This window comes from Chinchilla lanigera, unplaced genomic scaffold (genome assembly GCF_000276665.1).
Source record: "Chinchilla lanigera isolate Chin_1 unplaced genomic scaffold, ChiLan1.0 scaffold00136, whole genome shotgun sequence".
NCBI lineage: Eukaryota > Metazoa > Chordata > Mammalia > Rodentia > Chinchillidae > Chinchilla > Chinchilla lanigera.
In genome coordinates, this window is record NW_004955537.1 from 3,368,218 (window position 1) to 3,382,456 (window position 14,239).

The 14,239-nt window shown below is 42.8% G+C and overlaps 1 protein-coding gene across 2 annotated transcripts in view; it reads left to right on the top strand.

Annotated features, from left to right (window-relative positions):
- St3gal3 (ST3 beta-galactoside alpha-2,3-sialyltransferase 3) overlaps positions 1–14,239 on the top strand; it is a 200,667-nt gene that overhangs the window by 110,142 nt on the left and 76,286 nt on the right. For both annotated transcript variants that reach the window (XM_005410679.2, XM_005410678.2), the window contains one exon: positions 7,498–7,590. In XM_005410679.2, the coding sequence (XP_005410736.1) occupies positions 7,498–7,590 (93 nt within the window). The remainder of the gene's footprint in view (positions 1–7,497; positions 7,591–14,239) is intronic.

The following is a 14,239-nucleotide window of genomic DNA, read 5'->3' on the forward strand; positions in this document are numbered from 1 at the left end:
ATCGCTCAGTAGGCTTAGTAGGAGAGGAGCCCAGTTAGATGAAGCAGGTCACTGCAGCCGCAGCTTTGAAGAATCTTTTGTCCCTGGCCCCTTCCTCTTGGGCTCTTCACTCTTCCTGCCTCCTGTCCACCTTGAGGTGAACCACTTTCCTCCAATACATGCTTTCTGTCAGGCCAAGAAACTATGGAGCCAAAGTAAATCCTTCCCCTTTAATGTGTTTATTCTCAGTTATTATGTCACAGCAAGAGCAATTGAATACATAAATGTAAAACATAAAAGTATGGAACGTCTGAAAGATAACAGGAGAAAATCTTGGTGATCTTGGGTTCAGCCTAAGTTTTTAGTTATGAAACTAGAAGCACAATCCAAGAAAAAAGATTGATTTTTATCAAAACTTAAAGCCTGTGCTATGTAAAAGGCAGTGTTAAGAGAAAGAAAAAAACAGCCAGACTGGGGGGAACGTTTGTGGAACACATATCTCATGGAGAATGTGTATCCACAATATATGAAGAACTCCAAGAAATCTCAAAACTCAACAATGAGTAAACAATCAACTCAGTTTAAAAATGGGCAAAAGATCTGAACAGACACCTGCCCCTGCCCCCCAAAAAAGATATATGGATGACAAGTAAGTGTATGAAAAAGGGCAGACATCAAATGTCAGTAGGGAAGTGCAAGTTAAAACAACAGTGAAATATTACCACACACCTATTAGAATAGCCAAATTAAAGTCGGCTGTGGTGGCAATGCCTGTAGTCCCAGCACTTGGGAGGCTGAGGCAGGAGGATCATTGTGAGTTTGAGGCCAGTCTGGGCTGCAAAGTGAGCTCAAGGCCAGCCTGAACTGCATAGTGAGACCCTGTCTCTTTTTTTTTTTTGGTACCGGGAATCAAACTCAGGACCTTACACTTGGCAGGCAGGCGCTGTGCCACTGAGCCATCTTCCCGGCCCAACCCTGTCTCAAAAAGACCAAAAAAAAGAATGGCCAAATTAAAAAAAAAAAAGACAGTCAAGTATTGGCAAGATGGCAGAATGACCAAAATTGTCACTCACTGTCAGTGGGAATCTGGCAGCATTTTCTAAAGCTAAACATGGTCTCTGGATGTTGTGGCAACTACCTTCCAAAGTATTGACCCAGTTCAGTTGAAGTTTACATATACACAAAAACTACATGAGCCGACATGGTGACACATGCTCCTATATAATCCCAGCATTTGGGAGGCAGAAGCAAGAGAATCACAAGTTTCAGCCTGTCCTGGGCAAGATCCTGCCTCAAAGAAAAGAAAAGAAAGCAAGGATGCTGCTTAGCAGTGAAGTACTTGGCATACATGTCCAAGGGTCCTGGATGCATCCCTGTTCAAGCATGAACAACCTTTAAGATCTCTCATTTTTACATTCTATACCATAGTACATATGTGTTGCTTCAATACAGTCTTCCTCCTATCTTCAGGTGTATTTATTGCTACCAGAAGATGTCCTGTGCTTTGTTTTTTTGTTGTGGTTGCTTTTGCTTTTGGGTTTTTTTTTTTTTGGTTTTTTTTTTTTGGGTATTTTTTTTAAAACAGGGTCTCACTATGTAGTTCAGGCTGGCCTTGAACTCACTGTGTAGTGCAGGCTGGCTTCGAACTCGCAACAATCCTTCTGCCTCAGCCTCCTGAGTGCTGGGATTACAGGCATGCGCCACCGTGCCCCGCTGCCCTGTGTTTGTACTGTGACTTTCAGTACCCCAGGCCTTCATTAAGTAACTCTTGGACTGTGCCACTCACTTTGAGAAATGAACACTTAATGGATTTAGAGACAGTGATATTTGGAAATCGTGGTAATGACCTGTCTTGTGCTGGGTTATGACCAATAGAAAAATTGGGCACAAATCTTCACTGTGATTTTTTAGAACAAGTCAGATGAAATTTAGCCCTTCTGTGGGGCTCAGAAGCACTGGAGTGCCAGTGGATGACATGCACGCAGATGTCAACCTCATTTCAGTGGGCTTTCTGGCCCCAAAGACTCCTGACCTCCCTGCTAGCAGACAGAGTTTTGTAGATAGCCAAGTGGTTATTGGAGAGAATTCAGATAAGACAAGTGAAAGGAACAGGGTTTGTTCTCCTTAAGTTAGTGAAAACTCTGATAACTCATTTCGGATGAACCTAAAAGGTCTAGTAAAAGCGGAAGTCAAACATTAAAACAGTAGGAGCACACACTGATATTATACAGTTGTACAACTCCTCAAAGAGCACTCTGTCCTACGTAATGGCAGTACTCACTGATCTTCCCATCGGTACTATAAAATTTACATTATTACAGCTATTTCGAGAGTTAAAGAAACCAGTTGTGTCTTACCTGAAGTTACACAACTAGCAAGTAGAAGAGCTAGTTACTTAAATTTCAGTCTTTTTATCTTATCAGTCTTATCAATCGCTATTTATATAAAAGAAAGCAGGGAAAGGCTTCTGCTTACATAAACCAGCTGTGGGTCCATGTGAGGTCTGATGGTTACTGATGAGGATTTAGAGCAGCGGGTAGAGAAGAGATACACTTACCTACTCGTTTATTATCCAGTCAGCACACAGGTTCTTCGCAGTATCTAGACACCATCGCTGTCTCCACGCTTCAGGACCATCTCTTTCAGTTTTTTATTGTCAAATGCATCATTCCTGGAAAGTTTCATATCCTAGCTCAAGAAACCAGAAGCAGTGCTGTTATTTCTCAGAGTGCCATGGTTGTTTGGGACCTGTTGTAGGTTCCAAATGGTGTAGATCTTTTCCCCTCAGTTTTCTAGAGCTGTTTGTTTCAGCTGGTGCCATGATTACGCGGGTTACTGCGTTGTCCTTCCTGATGCCCGTGCATACTCGCTTCCATGCACTCTCACAGGCGGTACTGCTTTGTTGATGATGGCCACAAATGCAAGTGTTACCCAGACTGTGCAGGCAAAATGTCAACAGAAATGAATTTCCTGACCATGTGAAATTTTAACAATTTAAATGTAGCACAGCACATCTTCCAACACTTGGACTCTCGCAGCCACACAGCCTGGGTCTAAGGCAGCACTGCTTTGGAGGATTATGTAAAGCTCGATTAGGTCATTAGATCAACTGCCAGGCCCCTGGCGCACTCTCAGAGATGTTAATTCCCTCATTCTTTTCATACCACCCAGAAAGAGGATATGTTTTTATTTTTAAAGAAATGAAGCGTGGAAACAAAACTGAGTTGGAGCCGTCACAGCAGGCCCCTGGTGAGAGTCTCTGTGAGACTTGTCTGTGCACAGCAGGCTGATATGCTGGGAGAGCTTCCTGTAGAGTGTCCTGGCAGCCAACGTGAGGAAAGTGACAAGGCTAGAGTTGGAGGGAAACTGCAGTAATGTCTGCACTAGAAACCCAGACCAAACAGGAAAGTGACCTGGGGTGGTGGAGGTATTGCCAGTAGCAAGAGCAGAAAGATAAGGCCTCCAAGGCTGAAAAATTTTGCAAATTCCACATTGCTCAGAGCAAGCAGTTCCTCTTCTAAACTGAGAGAAGATATTTAAACCATTTATCGTCCAATTATTTAAATATAGGATGGGCAAAAAGTGCATATTTTTTCATTAATTTTTATAAGCTATAAAGGAAATGTAAAAATGACAAGTACATCTTTTTTTTTTTTTTTTTTTTTTGGTACCGGGAGTCGAACTCAGGACCTTGCGCTTGCCAGGCAGGCGTTTATGCTGCTGAGCTATATCCCCGGCCCACAAGTGTATCTTGTGCAACAAGAATCAGCTGCTAAAAATGACACCTACCCGCGCAAAGCTCGGGATAGTCAGTATGTAGACAAACAGCTGCCTGAGTGATGCTAGGGGTAAACTATTAAGTGGCTCACAGTGATTCAGAGTTTATCTCAGGTGGCTGAATTTGGGCAGAAACTACAGAGAAATATGTGCCTACACTGGGGGCTGTGGAGAGTAAAGAGTCAGTGCTGTCCAGGTGAAGTGGGTTAGCACATCTCAGCTGTGGGTGGAGGAAGACATAGGACAGTGCAGGCAGAGCCCGCAGAGCCAGTGTAACAGGGTCAGATCTGTCAGGCACATGCTAGGCGCTACACATGCAGTCTTCTTTTCTTCTAGTGAGTGCCTTGAACATAATGGCACTAAATTACCATCTGTAGTTGGTCCCTGTGTCCTTAAAGTATGCCCTTTCCTTGACAACTGGGACTTCACTGGGATATTACACTGTTTCTTGCCCAACCTTCCCTTGTGATTGAATCCAGACTTGAGCCAGATGCTCAGAGCTCCTTCATCTGGCTGCCACTCTCTGGAAACTTCTCTTTCATACAGCATTCACATGGTGCTTCAGAGGATGGCTGGATCTCCCCACATCATCACCAGGTCCTGGGAATAACATGACTCCCGTTGCATATGGAATGGGAATTCTCACTGCACATGGAATGAAGCTGAGGATCACATTTTCCATGACTTGCCCAAGCTCATGCAGCTTGTCAGTGCCCTCCGTGAGAGGTTCCGATTCCTCAAGCTCAGTTCTTCTGAGGGAGGGAGGGAGGGGCAGATGGGGAGCGGAAGTCATGTTGATTCTGGGTTCCAGTCTGACTGTCTGGATTTCCTCTTGAGGGTGTGGTTTACTCTTCACCCCAGGGGCTTGATGGCCAGTTTGTAGCACAATGGGTGCTCTTACTGTTTGAAATGCTAAGTCTCCCACAGTGAAAGGCCAGCTGCAGAGGAGAAGAACAAGGGCTGAATGATTTGATCAGACATCTGTGGGGGCCTCCTGGCATTTGAATATGAGTGCCTTAGAGAAACTAACTATTCTGGCCTGAGGGACTTGGTGACCATTAATCTTAGTGGTTTTGACCGCTGACTGCCCCAGAGGTCCCAGCCTGCTGTATGACTCAGAATCCCCAACACTCCCCCTATTCTTCTCTCACTGGGAGAGCCAGGAGGCCATTTCTAAGGCATTTTAATTTGGTAATAATTGACGTGGCCCACTGTACCCAGAATTGCTTTCTAAATGAGGAGCTGATCTAGTACTCAGCATCCTTGGTATTTGGCCGTCTTACACTGCCATGGGAGGAGCTGAATCTCCTGCTGCCCTGCTAGGTCCTGGCTTCCTGTGCTGTAGCCAGCCTGTACTCCCTCTTCTCTATCAAAGATAGGCTGAGCTAGGGGCCCCACTCTATCCCACAGCCCTTGTCCAGCCACCTTCCAGAGATGGACACATAGACTGTGGAGAAAAAAGTGGTTTGTCTATTGTGTTAAGTTCTGCAGCATACCTGGTTAATAAAGGAAGCCTCCATCCATCTTCTGACTTCATCGCGAATCTTTCTGGAACTGAGAAAGAACACAGCAACTCACAGTTTAACGTAGACAAGCAGATGATGAGGGGTTGAGAGACCTGGCATAAAGGAGCTCAAAATGCCACATTACTTATATATATATACACTTCTTGACCCTCTTCTCTTCCTGTTGCCCAGCTGGGTGACCCCTTCTTTACTGGTGCTGTGCTCTGCTGTTCTCTGATGCCGTGATGGTAGCATCCTGTCAGTAGTTCCCACACAGGTGTTAGAGAGAAGACAGTGCAAATGCAGCATCTGCCCCTAGCCAGCTGCATGATCTTCATCCTGAGCCTCGTGTGTGCTTTAATAGCACATAGCACCCACTCACAGGGTGTGGCGAGGAGCATCAAAAGCCAATCTAGAATGTTTTATTTACTGCCTGGACCGAAAGCTTTCAGTAATTTCAATAATTGCACAAAAGTCTACATTTCATTTCCAAGATACAGTCATTTACATAGAAAAATAGTGTTTTTCTTCTGTTAGAACCTTTGACTTTCTTTTGCCTACCAAATAAAGTCTAGGCTCGTCATTCAGCATTTATACTTGCATTTTAGGCTTTAAATTTCATTGGTAAGGAAAGCTTAAAAATGTGGATTTCTAAAAGAAATGGCTTGCATACGGATAAGCTTGTCTACATTCAATGAACAGTTACTTGTGTCAGGCCCTGAACTAGGCCCCCAGGGGTGAATCAGATCTGACAGGCAATGGCATCATCACTGTCCAGTATAGAGCCTCCCCGCCCCTGTACCCCATTCTTGGATCCCTGCAGAGAACAGTGCTGAGGGCACTTGTGCTCAGTGAAGCAGCTGGGCACCAGAGAGTTGGCAGCTGGCCCAAGGGTGGGGGTGGACAAGGTTGGGACTCAGAACTGGCAGCCAGCCAGGTTCACTCAGGTGCCCAACAGGCCCAGCCTTCAAGCCTCTGGGGTCAGGAGGCCCACCCAGTGAAGACGTGTTGGTCTTCTCTGGACTGCACAGGGCAGAGCTGTGGCGGAGGGGGTGATCCCAGCTCCACAGTGAACACATAAGCACCAACAATGGGGGTGGATGGCTGTAGTTGCATAGCAGCAAAACCAGCCCTTGAACACATAGGCTCTGGCTCTGGCTTCCTGTGATTGCCTGGTCTGCAGTTTGAAGTGCAGGGAGATGGTCAGGATCATTTTGTTCTTCAGAAAGTTACAGGGGTCTTCTGTGTGCCCCTCTCAGTGCAAGTTACTGGGGGAGATTTAAATCAGCCACTGATCTCAGGCATTTACAGCATGGTGTGGGAAACATAGAGCAACAGTTGGCCTACAGAATGGCAGTGCAGATGGAGTGTGCCTGTGATATGGATGACGGGGGAGGAACAGCAAGAACACTGAGAGCCAGAGCCTGAGCTGTGGGGCATGGAGTTACTCCCGGTGAAGTGGACATCTCAGTAGGACTCTAAAAGACCCATAGACATAAACCAGGAGGGGAAGAACAAGGAGTTATTCTAGGTAGAGACCAGGGGGCATTCACATTTAAAAGTCAGAGTTATACCTCCTATGACACACATTACTATATGTGCCTACTATATTCAGGTCACTCTGAATGGTTCCCAATGGCTTGCTCATACTGCTGGACTGCAGAAATGACGTGTAGGGACAGACCAAGAAGATGAAAGGGGCAGTGCCTCTGGTAGCATCAAAGCCTGAGCAGCTGTATACAGAACAGTGCTTCACCACTCACTCAGTCTTAGAGCTGGATGGAGGTCCTGATTTCTTTTGTATCAAGCTTCTTACAGAGAATCTATGTACCTTCCTTTTACAGATTCCACTGAGAGGCTTGCCTATTGATCTGTCTAGGCTCTTAGAGATTTTGATTTTTTATCATCATAAAACCTGTGGTAATGCCGGGTGTGGTGGCTCACACCTGTAATCCCAGCACTTGGGAGGCTGGGGAGGCTGAGGCAGGAGGAGCATTGCAAGTTCGAGACCAGCCTGGGCTATGAAGTGAGCTTAAGGCCAGCCTGAACTGTATAGCAAGACCCTGCCTCAAAAAGACAAAAAAAAAAAAAAAAGTGGTACGGAAAAGGACCTAAAGTGCTGATTGTAGGGAATGGAACTTTATCCAAGGTTTTAGCTGCTGCAGCTCTCCATGAATTAATAACTCATTGATTATTCAGTTCTTGGCAAGCCGTGACTTTCCTTCTCTATCCACAGGCCTGCTGAGTTAGCCACCAAGTACGCAAACTTTTCAGAGGGAGCTTGCAAGCCCGGCTACGCTTCAGCCCTGATGACTGCCATCTTCCCCCGGTAAGTGCTCCTGATCCTTCCACGGCTTAGACAACCTGGGTCATGGCCTGAGAATCAGAAACCTTGTGGCTCATGGTGCCTCACTTTTTCCAGAGGAAACAAGATTCTGCTGTAACTTCCCTCCTGTATTCGGAAATCTACAGATTTCCGAATCTACCCAACTCTGCTCTATGCCTTTGCCATACCTTACCCTCCATCCTACTTCTTGGAGTTTTACATGTCAGTGCAGTTTTTTAGGAGGAGGGGTCCAGGCATGGTGGCACACACCTGTAATCCCAGCACTCGGGAGGCTGAGGCAGGAGGATCGTTCTGAGTTCGAGACCAGCCTGGGCTACAAAGTGAGCTCAAGGCTAGCCTGAACTGCATAGCGAGACCCTGTCTCAAAAAGACCAAAAAAAAAAAAAAAGTAGGAGGATGGAGGAAGGAAGTAGAACCTACATAGTCACCCATGGAAACCAGGTACCTGGAGAAGCTATCCATGCTGCTAGTCCTAGTATCAATAGCCAGATAAAGCTGGGACCCACTAGCTGGCTTCAGGGAAGAATATTCAAATAGAGCAGAAACAGAAAAATTTCTGAGGCTGACTGAGTTTTAGCACATTCCCTGTGTCCACTTTGCCTTCTGGAGCTCATGATCAGAGATGTCAGGCTTTCTGAAAGAATCTGTGCTTAACCACAGAGTTCCTTCTACCAGATGCCAGCAATGGACCTCGCTTACTGACCGGCCTTTCTTCTTTCCTAAAGCTTTGGCATGGAAAAAGGGCTCAAGAGCTGAGATCATCTTGTCTTATTTGCAGTGTCTTGACACTGCCAGGTTCACTTACTCTTTTGGAAAGTGATGGGAGTTTCTGATTCAAAGGGACTGGCCAAAGGGCTACTTAGGCCCCTCTAGATGCTGCGATATAGCATGCAGAAACCAGAGTAGTCTTGGGGGTGACTGTGCTCAGTGGGGGAAGGACTTGCCTCCCATCCTTAGAAGGCTGAGGTTAGGGCACACATTGTGCTTACAAAGGAATGTGGAGAAACAGCCGGTCCCAAGAACGTCGAGGATATTTGGTTGCACACTCATCTTGTCCAACATGAACAGTCCTAGTTTAGCTCCTTGTAGAAAGCAGGGGCCATGCTGCCAAGTACCTGCTGTTCAGATAGAGATCTGCCTGGGATCTGCTTTCTGAATTGACTCCAAGTACTTTGTTTCCTCGAGCTATTTATTGAGTGCCCCTAGATAAAGTGTTCTATATTTTTCTACACGTTTTCACAAGCCTACACATCTCCGTCCCCTGGACTAACACCTGTGAGTTTTTGTTGACCTGTACATGTTTTTCCTACTTTTACTAGTTAAAAGTAATACAAGCATGTCGGGGAAAATCTCAAATAACAGAAAATAGTACTCCAGCCACCTTCCCCAGAGACAGCCAGTATTACCATAATTGGGAACATGCTGCATTTATTGTTCTGTACCTTGCTTTTTACTCCCAAAAATGTATGGTAGAGATTATCTTATTAGTGGCATATGTGTCTCCATCTGTCATCGTCATCGTCGTCATTATCATTGTCATCATTATTATTTGATGCTAGAGATCAAACCCAGGGCCTTGTATGTACTCTCTACGTTGAGCTATACCCCTCCCCCCCGTCCTCTTCATCTCATTCTTAAAATGACTTTATAGCATATAGTTGTATGAACATAACATAATTTTATTGAAGTTCATTGAAGTTCACATACAATAGAAATTATGTTTTAGTGTAGTTCCATGAATTTTGACAAGTGCCTATTTTTTGTAACCATAATAATCAACAGCACATTTCCATTATCCTCAGAAGTTTCCTCTGCTCTTCCTTTCCTCTCCCACTTCCTAAGTTTCTAGCACCTCCCAAAAATCAGATTAGAAATCTATCAGTAGATTAACCCACTGATGAAGTTAAAGCTCTCATGATCCAATTACATTTTAAGGCCTGACCTCTGAATGCTGCTGCACTGTAGATCAAACCTTCAGCATGTGAGCTTATGGGGAACATTGCAGATTCAAACCATAGCAGACAGAATGGCTGGGTCCTAGGTGAACTGCATATCTGACTTTGTAAAAACCTGCCACAATGTTTTCCAAAGTGATTGTACTCTTTCGCTTTCTCACTAGCAATGTGTGAGAGTTCATTTGGCATACATCCTTGCCATCAGCATTTTGATTTTAGCCATTTTAGTAGGTTTATAGTGATAGCTGACTGCAGTTTTAATGTTTTATTTTACTAATGATTGACCACATTAAGTATCTTCCCATCTGCTTATTTGGCATTCTTTTATCTTCATGGAACTGTTTATTCGAATCTGTTGCTGCTTTTTAATTGATTGTCTTATTGAATTGTAAGAGTTCCTTAAATATTCCAGATAGAAAAGCCCTTTGTCGGGGCTGGGGATTTAGCTCAGCGGCAAAGCGCCTGCCTGGCAAGTGCAAGGTCGTGAGTTCGGTTCCTGGTACCGGAGAAAAACCAAAAAAAAAAAAAAAAAAGAAAAGCCCTTTGTCACATACTCATGATACGCAAATACTTTGTCTTTCTTGACATTTTTAACCATGTATTTCACTGAGCAGTTTTTAATATTGATAAAATATAACTTAGTTTTTTTTTCTTTTATGAATTGTGCTTTTGATATTATCTTAAGAAATCTTTCCCCAGTCCAAGGTCAAAGGTTTTTTCTTGTTTTATTCTAACATTTTTATAGGTTTAACTCTAGCATTTAAGTCTGTGACCCATTTTTTAATATAGTAAAGTGTAAAAGCTGAGTCTCCCTTTTTTGTATACAGATGTTCAGCTGTTCCAAAACCGTATGTTTAAGACTACTCTTTCCCCCATTGAATTACTTTGGCTAGTCTGTTCATGTACCATTTTCATATTGAACATGCACAATCATGTTTTCTGTTACTAAAGACAGTTTTACTTCTTCCTTTCCAATCTGGATATCTTTCTTTTTTTTTTCTTTTGTTTTTGTTTTTTGTGGTTTTTCTCCGGTACCGGGAACCGAACTCACGACCTTGCACTTGCCAGGCAGGCGCTTTTGCCACTGAGCTAAATCCCCAGCCCCTCTTTTTTTTTTTTTTTTTTTTTCTTGCCTACTGCCAGTAAGTAGAGTATTGAATAGGAAAGTGCAGTCCTCTAATCACATGCTTCACTCCCCTACCTGTCATCCTCCATCCCAAGGCTGTGTAGGAGCCCATCAAAATTTACCTTGTTAGAACAAAAGATGCTCCTGTCACTTAGGAAATGGAAAAGCCTTAAAAGCTCTGAGTCAAGAACTGGGATCAAAGACCAAATATTAGAACAAAAATTTTTTTTAGTATTCCTAGCTATAAGAGTTTTAGAAATTATGTGCCAGGAACCAGGGGTAGAGGAAGGTACATGTGCATGTGTGTGTATGTATGTTTGTGTGTGTGTTTATTTCACAGCCTGCATTTTTTCATTGTGAAATTTTTTTAAATCAAGCATTAAATTTCTTTACCAGATCTAGGGCTATTCAGTTTTCCTATTCTATAATAGTTTGTGTCTTTCAAGATACTTGTGCATTTCGTTTAAGTTGTTGAATTTATTGGCATAAAATTGTTGATATTCTGTTACTATAATCATCTTGGATCTCTGTTGAGGTCATCTCTATCATGCTTGATATTGGTCATTTTAAACTTTAATCCCTTTTTCCTAATCCATGTAGTTAGAGGTTTTGCTGGGTTAATAATATCCCTTAGTTATTGTGGGCTGATCAGGTTGCAGTCGCCTGAAGGAAGAGGCAAGTGGAATGATTTCAGTGCTCCAGGAGGATCAAGCCCTCTCACAGAATTCGAGATTTTCTCAGGGCTAAGACCAAGACCTCCTCTGGGTGGCCTGTATTTGTTTAGTTATCAGAAGAAGGGAGGGGAGTACTGGAGAATGGCTGAACTACTCAAGGACTTCTCCACACAAGTTAATCTGCCCAGGAATGAGATGCCTGAGGCTACAGTCTTTATCTAGTTGAGATCAGATCCTGGTGTCCTTGGTTGTGATCTTGTCTTATCCTTTGAGGCTCTCCGGCTTCATCCACTATTACAGACCTTAGTAGGAATGAGTGACTCACAGAGGTTCTCTTACTATGAGTATACTGCCCATCTCCAGACAAGGAGCCTAAGCCTTGGACAGACTCACAAGTAAACATGAAAAGCCAATTGGTTAATTTAAGTCCTGCTCAGAGCTGCTTTGTACTGGTCTCCATCAAGGTTTGTAATTTTTTATTGATCTCAAAGGACTAGATTTTGGTTTTATTGGTAGTTTCTTATCTATTGATATTTTTTCCACTATAAAGTTTTTTTTTTTTTTTTTTTTGTACCAGAGCTCAAACTCAAGACCTTGCACTTGCCAGCCAGGTGCTGTGCCACTGAGCTATCTTCCTAACCCAACTATATGGTTGACTACTGCTCTTATCTCTATTATTTCTTACCTGCCTCTTATTTGGAATTTGATTTATTATTGTTTGTTTCTTAGGGTAGACAGGGTACTGATTTGATTCCTTTGGATGCTATAAATTTCCCTTTCTATACTGCATTGGCCACATGTCACAAATTTTGACCTGTTTTTTTAACTTTCATTAAAATATTTTCTAATTTCACTTGTGATTTCTACTTTGACCTGTAAGTTCCTTTGAAGTGTTTTGCTTAATTTCCAAATATTAGAGGTTGTGTTTGAGATTTCTGGTGTTTATGTGATCAGAATCTTTCAATACTTTTTTTTGTCTTTTTGAGACAGGGTCCCACTATGCAGTTCAGGCTGGTCTTGAGCTTACTTTGTAGCCCAGGCTGGTCTCAAACTTGCAGCGATCCTCTTGCCTCACTCAGTCTCTCGAGTGCTGGGATTACAGGCATGTGCCACCACACCCAGCTTTTCAGTACTTTTAAATTGATTGAGAACTGAGTTACCAGGCTGGGCGTGGTGGCGCATGCCAGTAATCCCAGCACTCAGGAGGCTGAGGCAGGAGGATTGTTGTGAGTTTGAGGCCAGCCTGGGCTACAAAGTGAGCTCAAATCCAGTCTGAACTGCATAGGGAGACCCTGACTCAAAAAGACCAAAAAAAAAAAAAGAAAAAAAGCCCTCTGCACTTCCAGCCACAACTTCCAGGAGAAGTATTATCCAAAAAAAAAAAAGAGAACTGAGTTATCCAACAGCATATAGTGTGTCTTGATGTACATTCTGTGTGCACTTGAGAAGAAACTATTTCTGTTATAACTGGATATTCTGTAACTGATGATTAGATAAGGTTAGTTGATAGTGTTAGGTCTTCTATATCTTTACTGGTTTTCTCATTACTCATTCTAGCAGTTGTTGACAGAAGAGTGTTGAAGTCCTCAACAACTTTTACTCTATATCTTTAGAAGCTTTGTCATTTGGTGTATGTACATATAGGGTTGATATATCAAATTCCCAATAGGTTCCTTCATTATTTTGATTGTTTTTTTGGGGGTTTTGGGGGGGTTTTTTTTGAGACAGCATCTCACTATGCAGTTCAGGCTGGCCTTGAGCTCACTTTGTAGCCCAGGCTGGTCTCACCTCAGAACGATCCTCCTGCCTCAGCCTCCCGAGTGCTGGGATTACAGGTGTGCGCCACCACACGCGACTGTCTTCATTATTTTGAAATGTCTTTTTTTTCCTCTGGTAGTAATTCTTCTGAAATCTTCTTTGTCTGATATTACTATAGCTATTCCAGCCCTTTTAAAATTAGCTTTATCAAGGCACATTTTTAACCATCCATTTACATTGTGGGAAGAAATATATTTGCATTTGCTCTTGAATTATTACAGGAATGGTTGGGCAGTAGGCCATCCTTTTGCTCTTGTTTGTGTATACATTTAAACTGGATTTTGTGTAGACAGCATGTAGTTGAGTCATGCTTTTTAATTCAGTCTGACATGTCTATCTTTTATTAGGTGCATATGGCATTTGCATAGTATTTCCATATAATTGTTGATAATGTTTGTGTTTAAGTCTACCGTGTTACTGTTAGTTTCCTGTTTGTTCCTTTTTTTCTTTTCCTGCCTCCTTTTGGATGCTGGATGATTTTATTTTACCTTCACTTACTGGCTTAACAGATATACCTTTTTATATTTTTTACAGCTACTTTAGAATTAACAATCTACATCTTTAATTTATAATACTATTTTCAAGTAACACTTAGAGTATAACAGCCTTACAGTATTATACTTCATTTCCCCCTTCCATCTTTTGCATTCTTTGTCTCATACATTTTTCAGCTATATTATATTCTACTTTGTGTTGTCAGTTATCTAAAGTGATTTAAAAATGAGGAGGGAAGCAACCTATGGAAAAGAAGAAAATATTTGTAAATCCTGTATCTAATGAGGCATTAATATCTAAAATATATAGAGAACTCTTAAAATTCAGCAACAGTAACTGTCTTGGTTACTTTTTTCTCGTTGCTGGAACAAAAATACCTGACACCCAAAATTAAGGAAGGAAAGTTTTATTTCTCTTACAGTTTGTGGAGGTTTTAGCCCATACTTGGCAGGTTACAAGGCAGAGTGGCACATGGCAGAGGGCTACAGCTCATGGCGGCAGAACACAGCAAAGCAACAAGCACAAAAGCCAGGAAATGGCTGCAAGCAGCCTCTTCCTCTCCC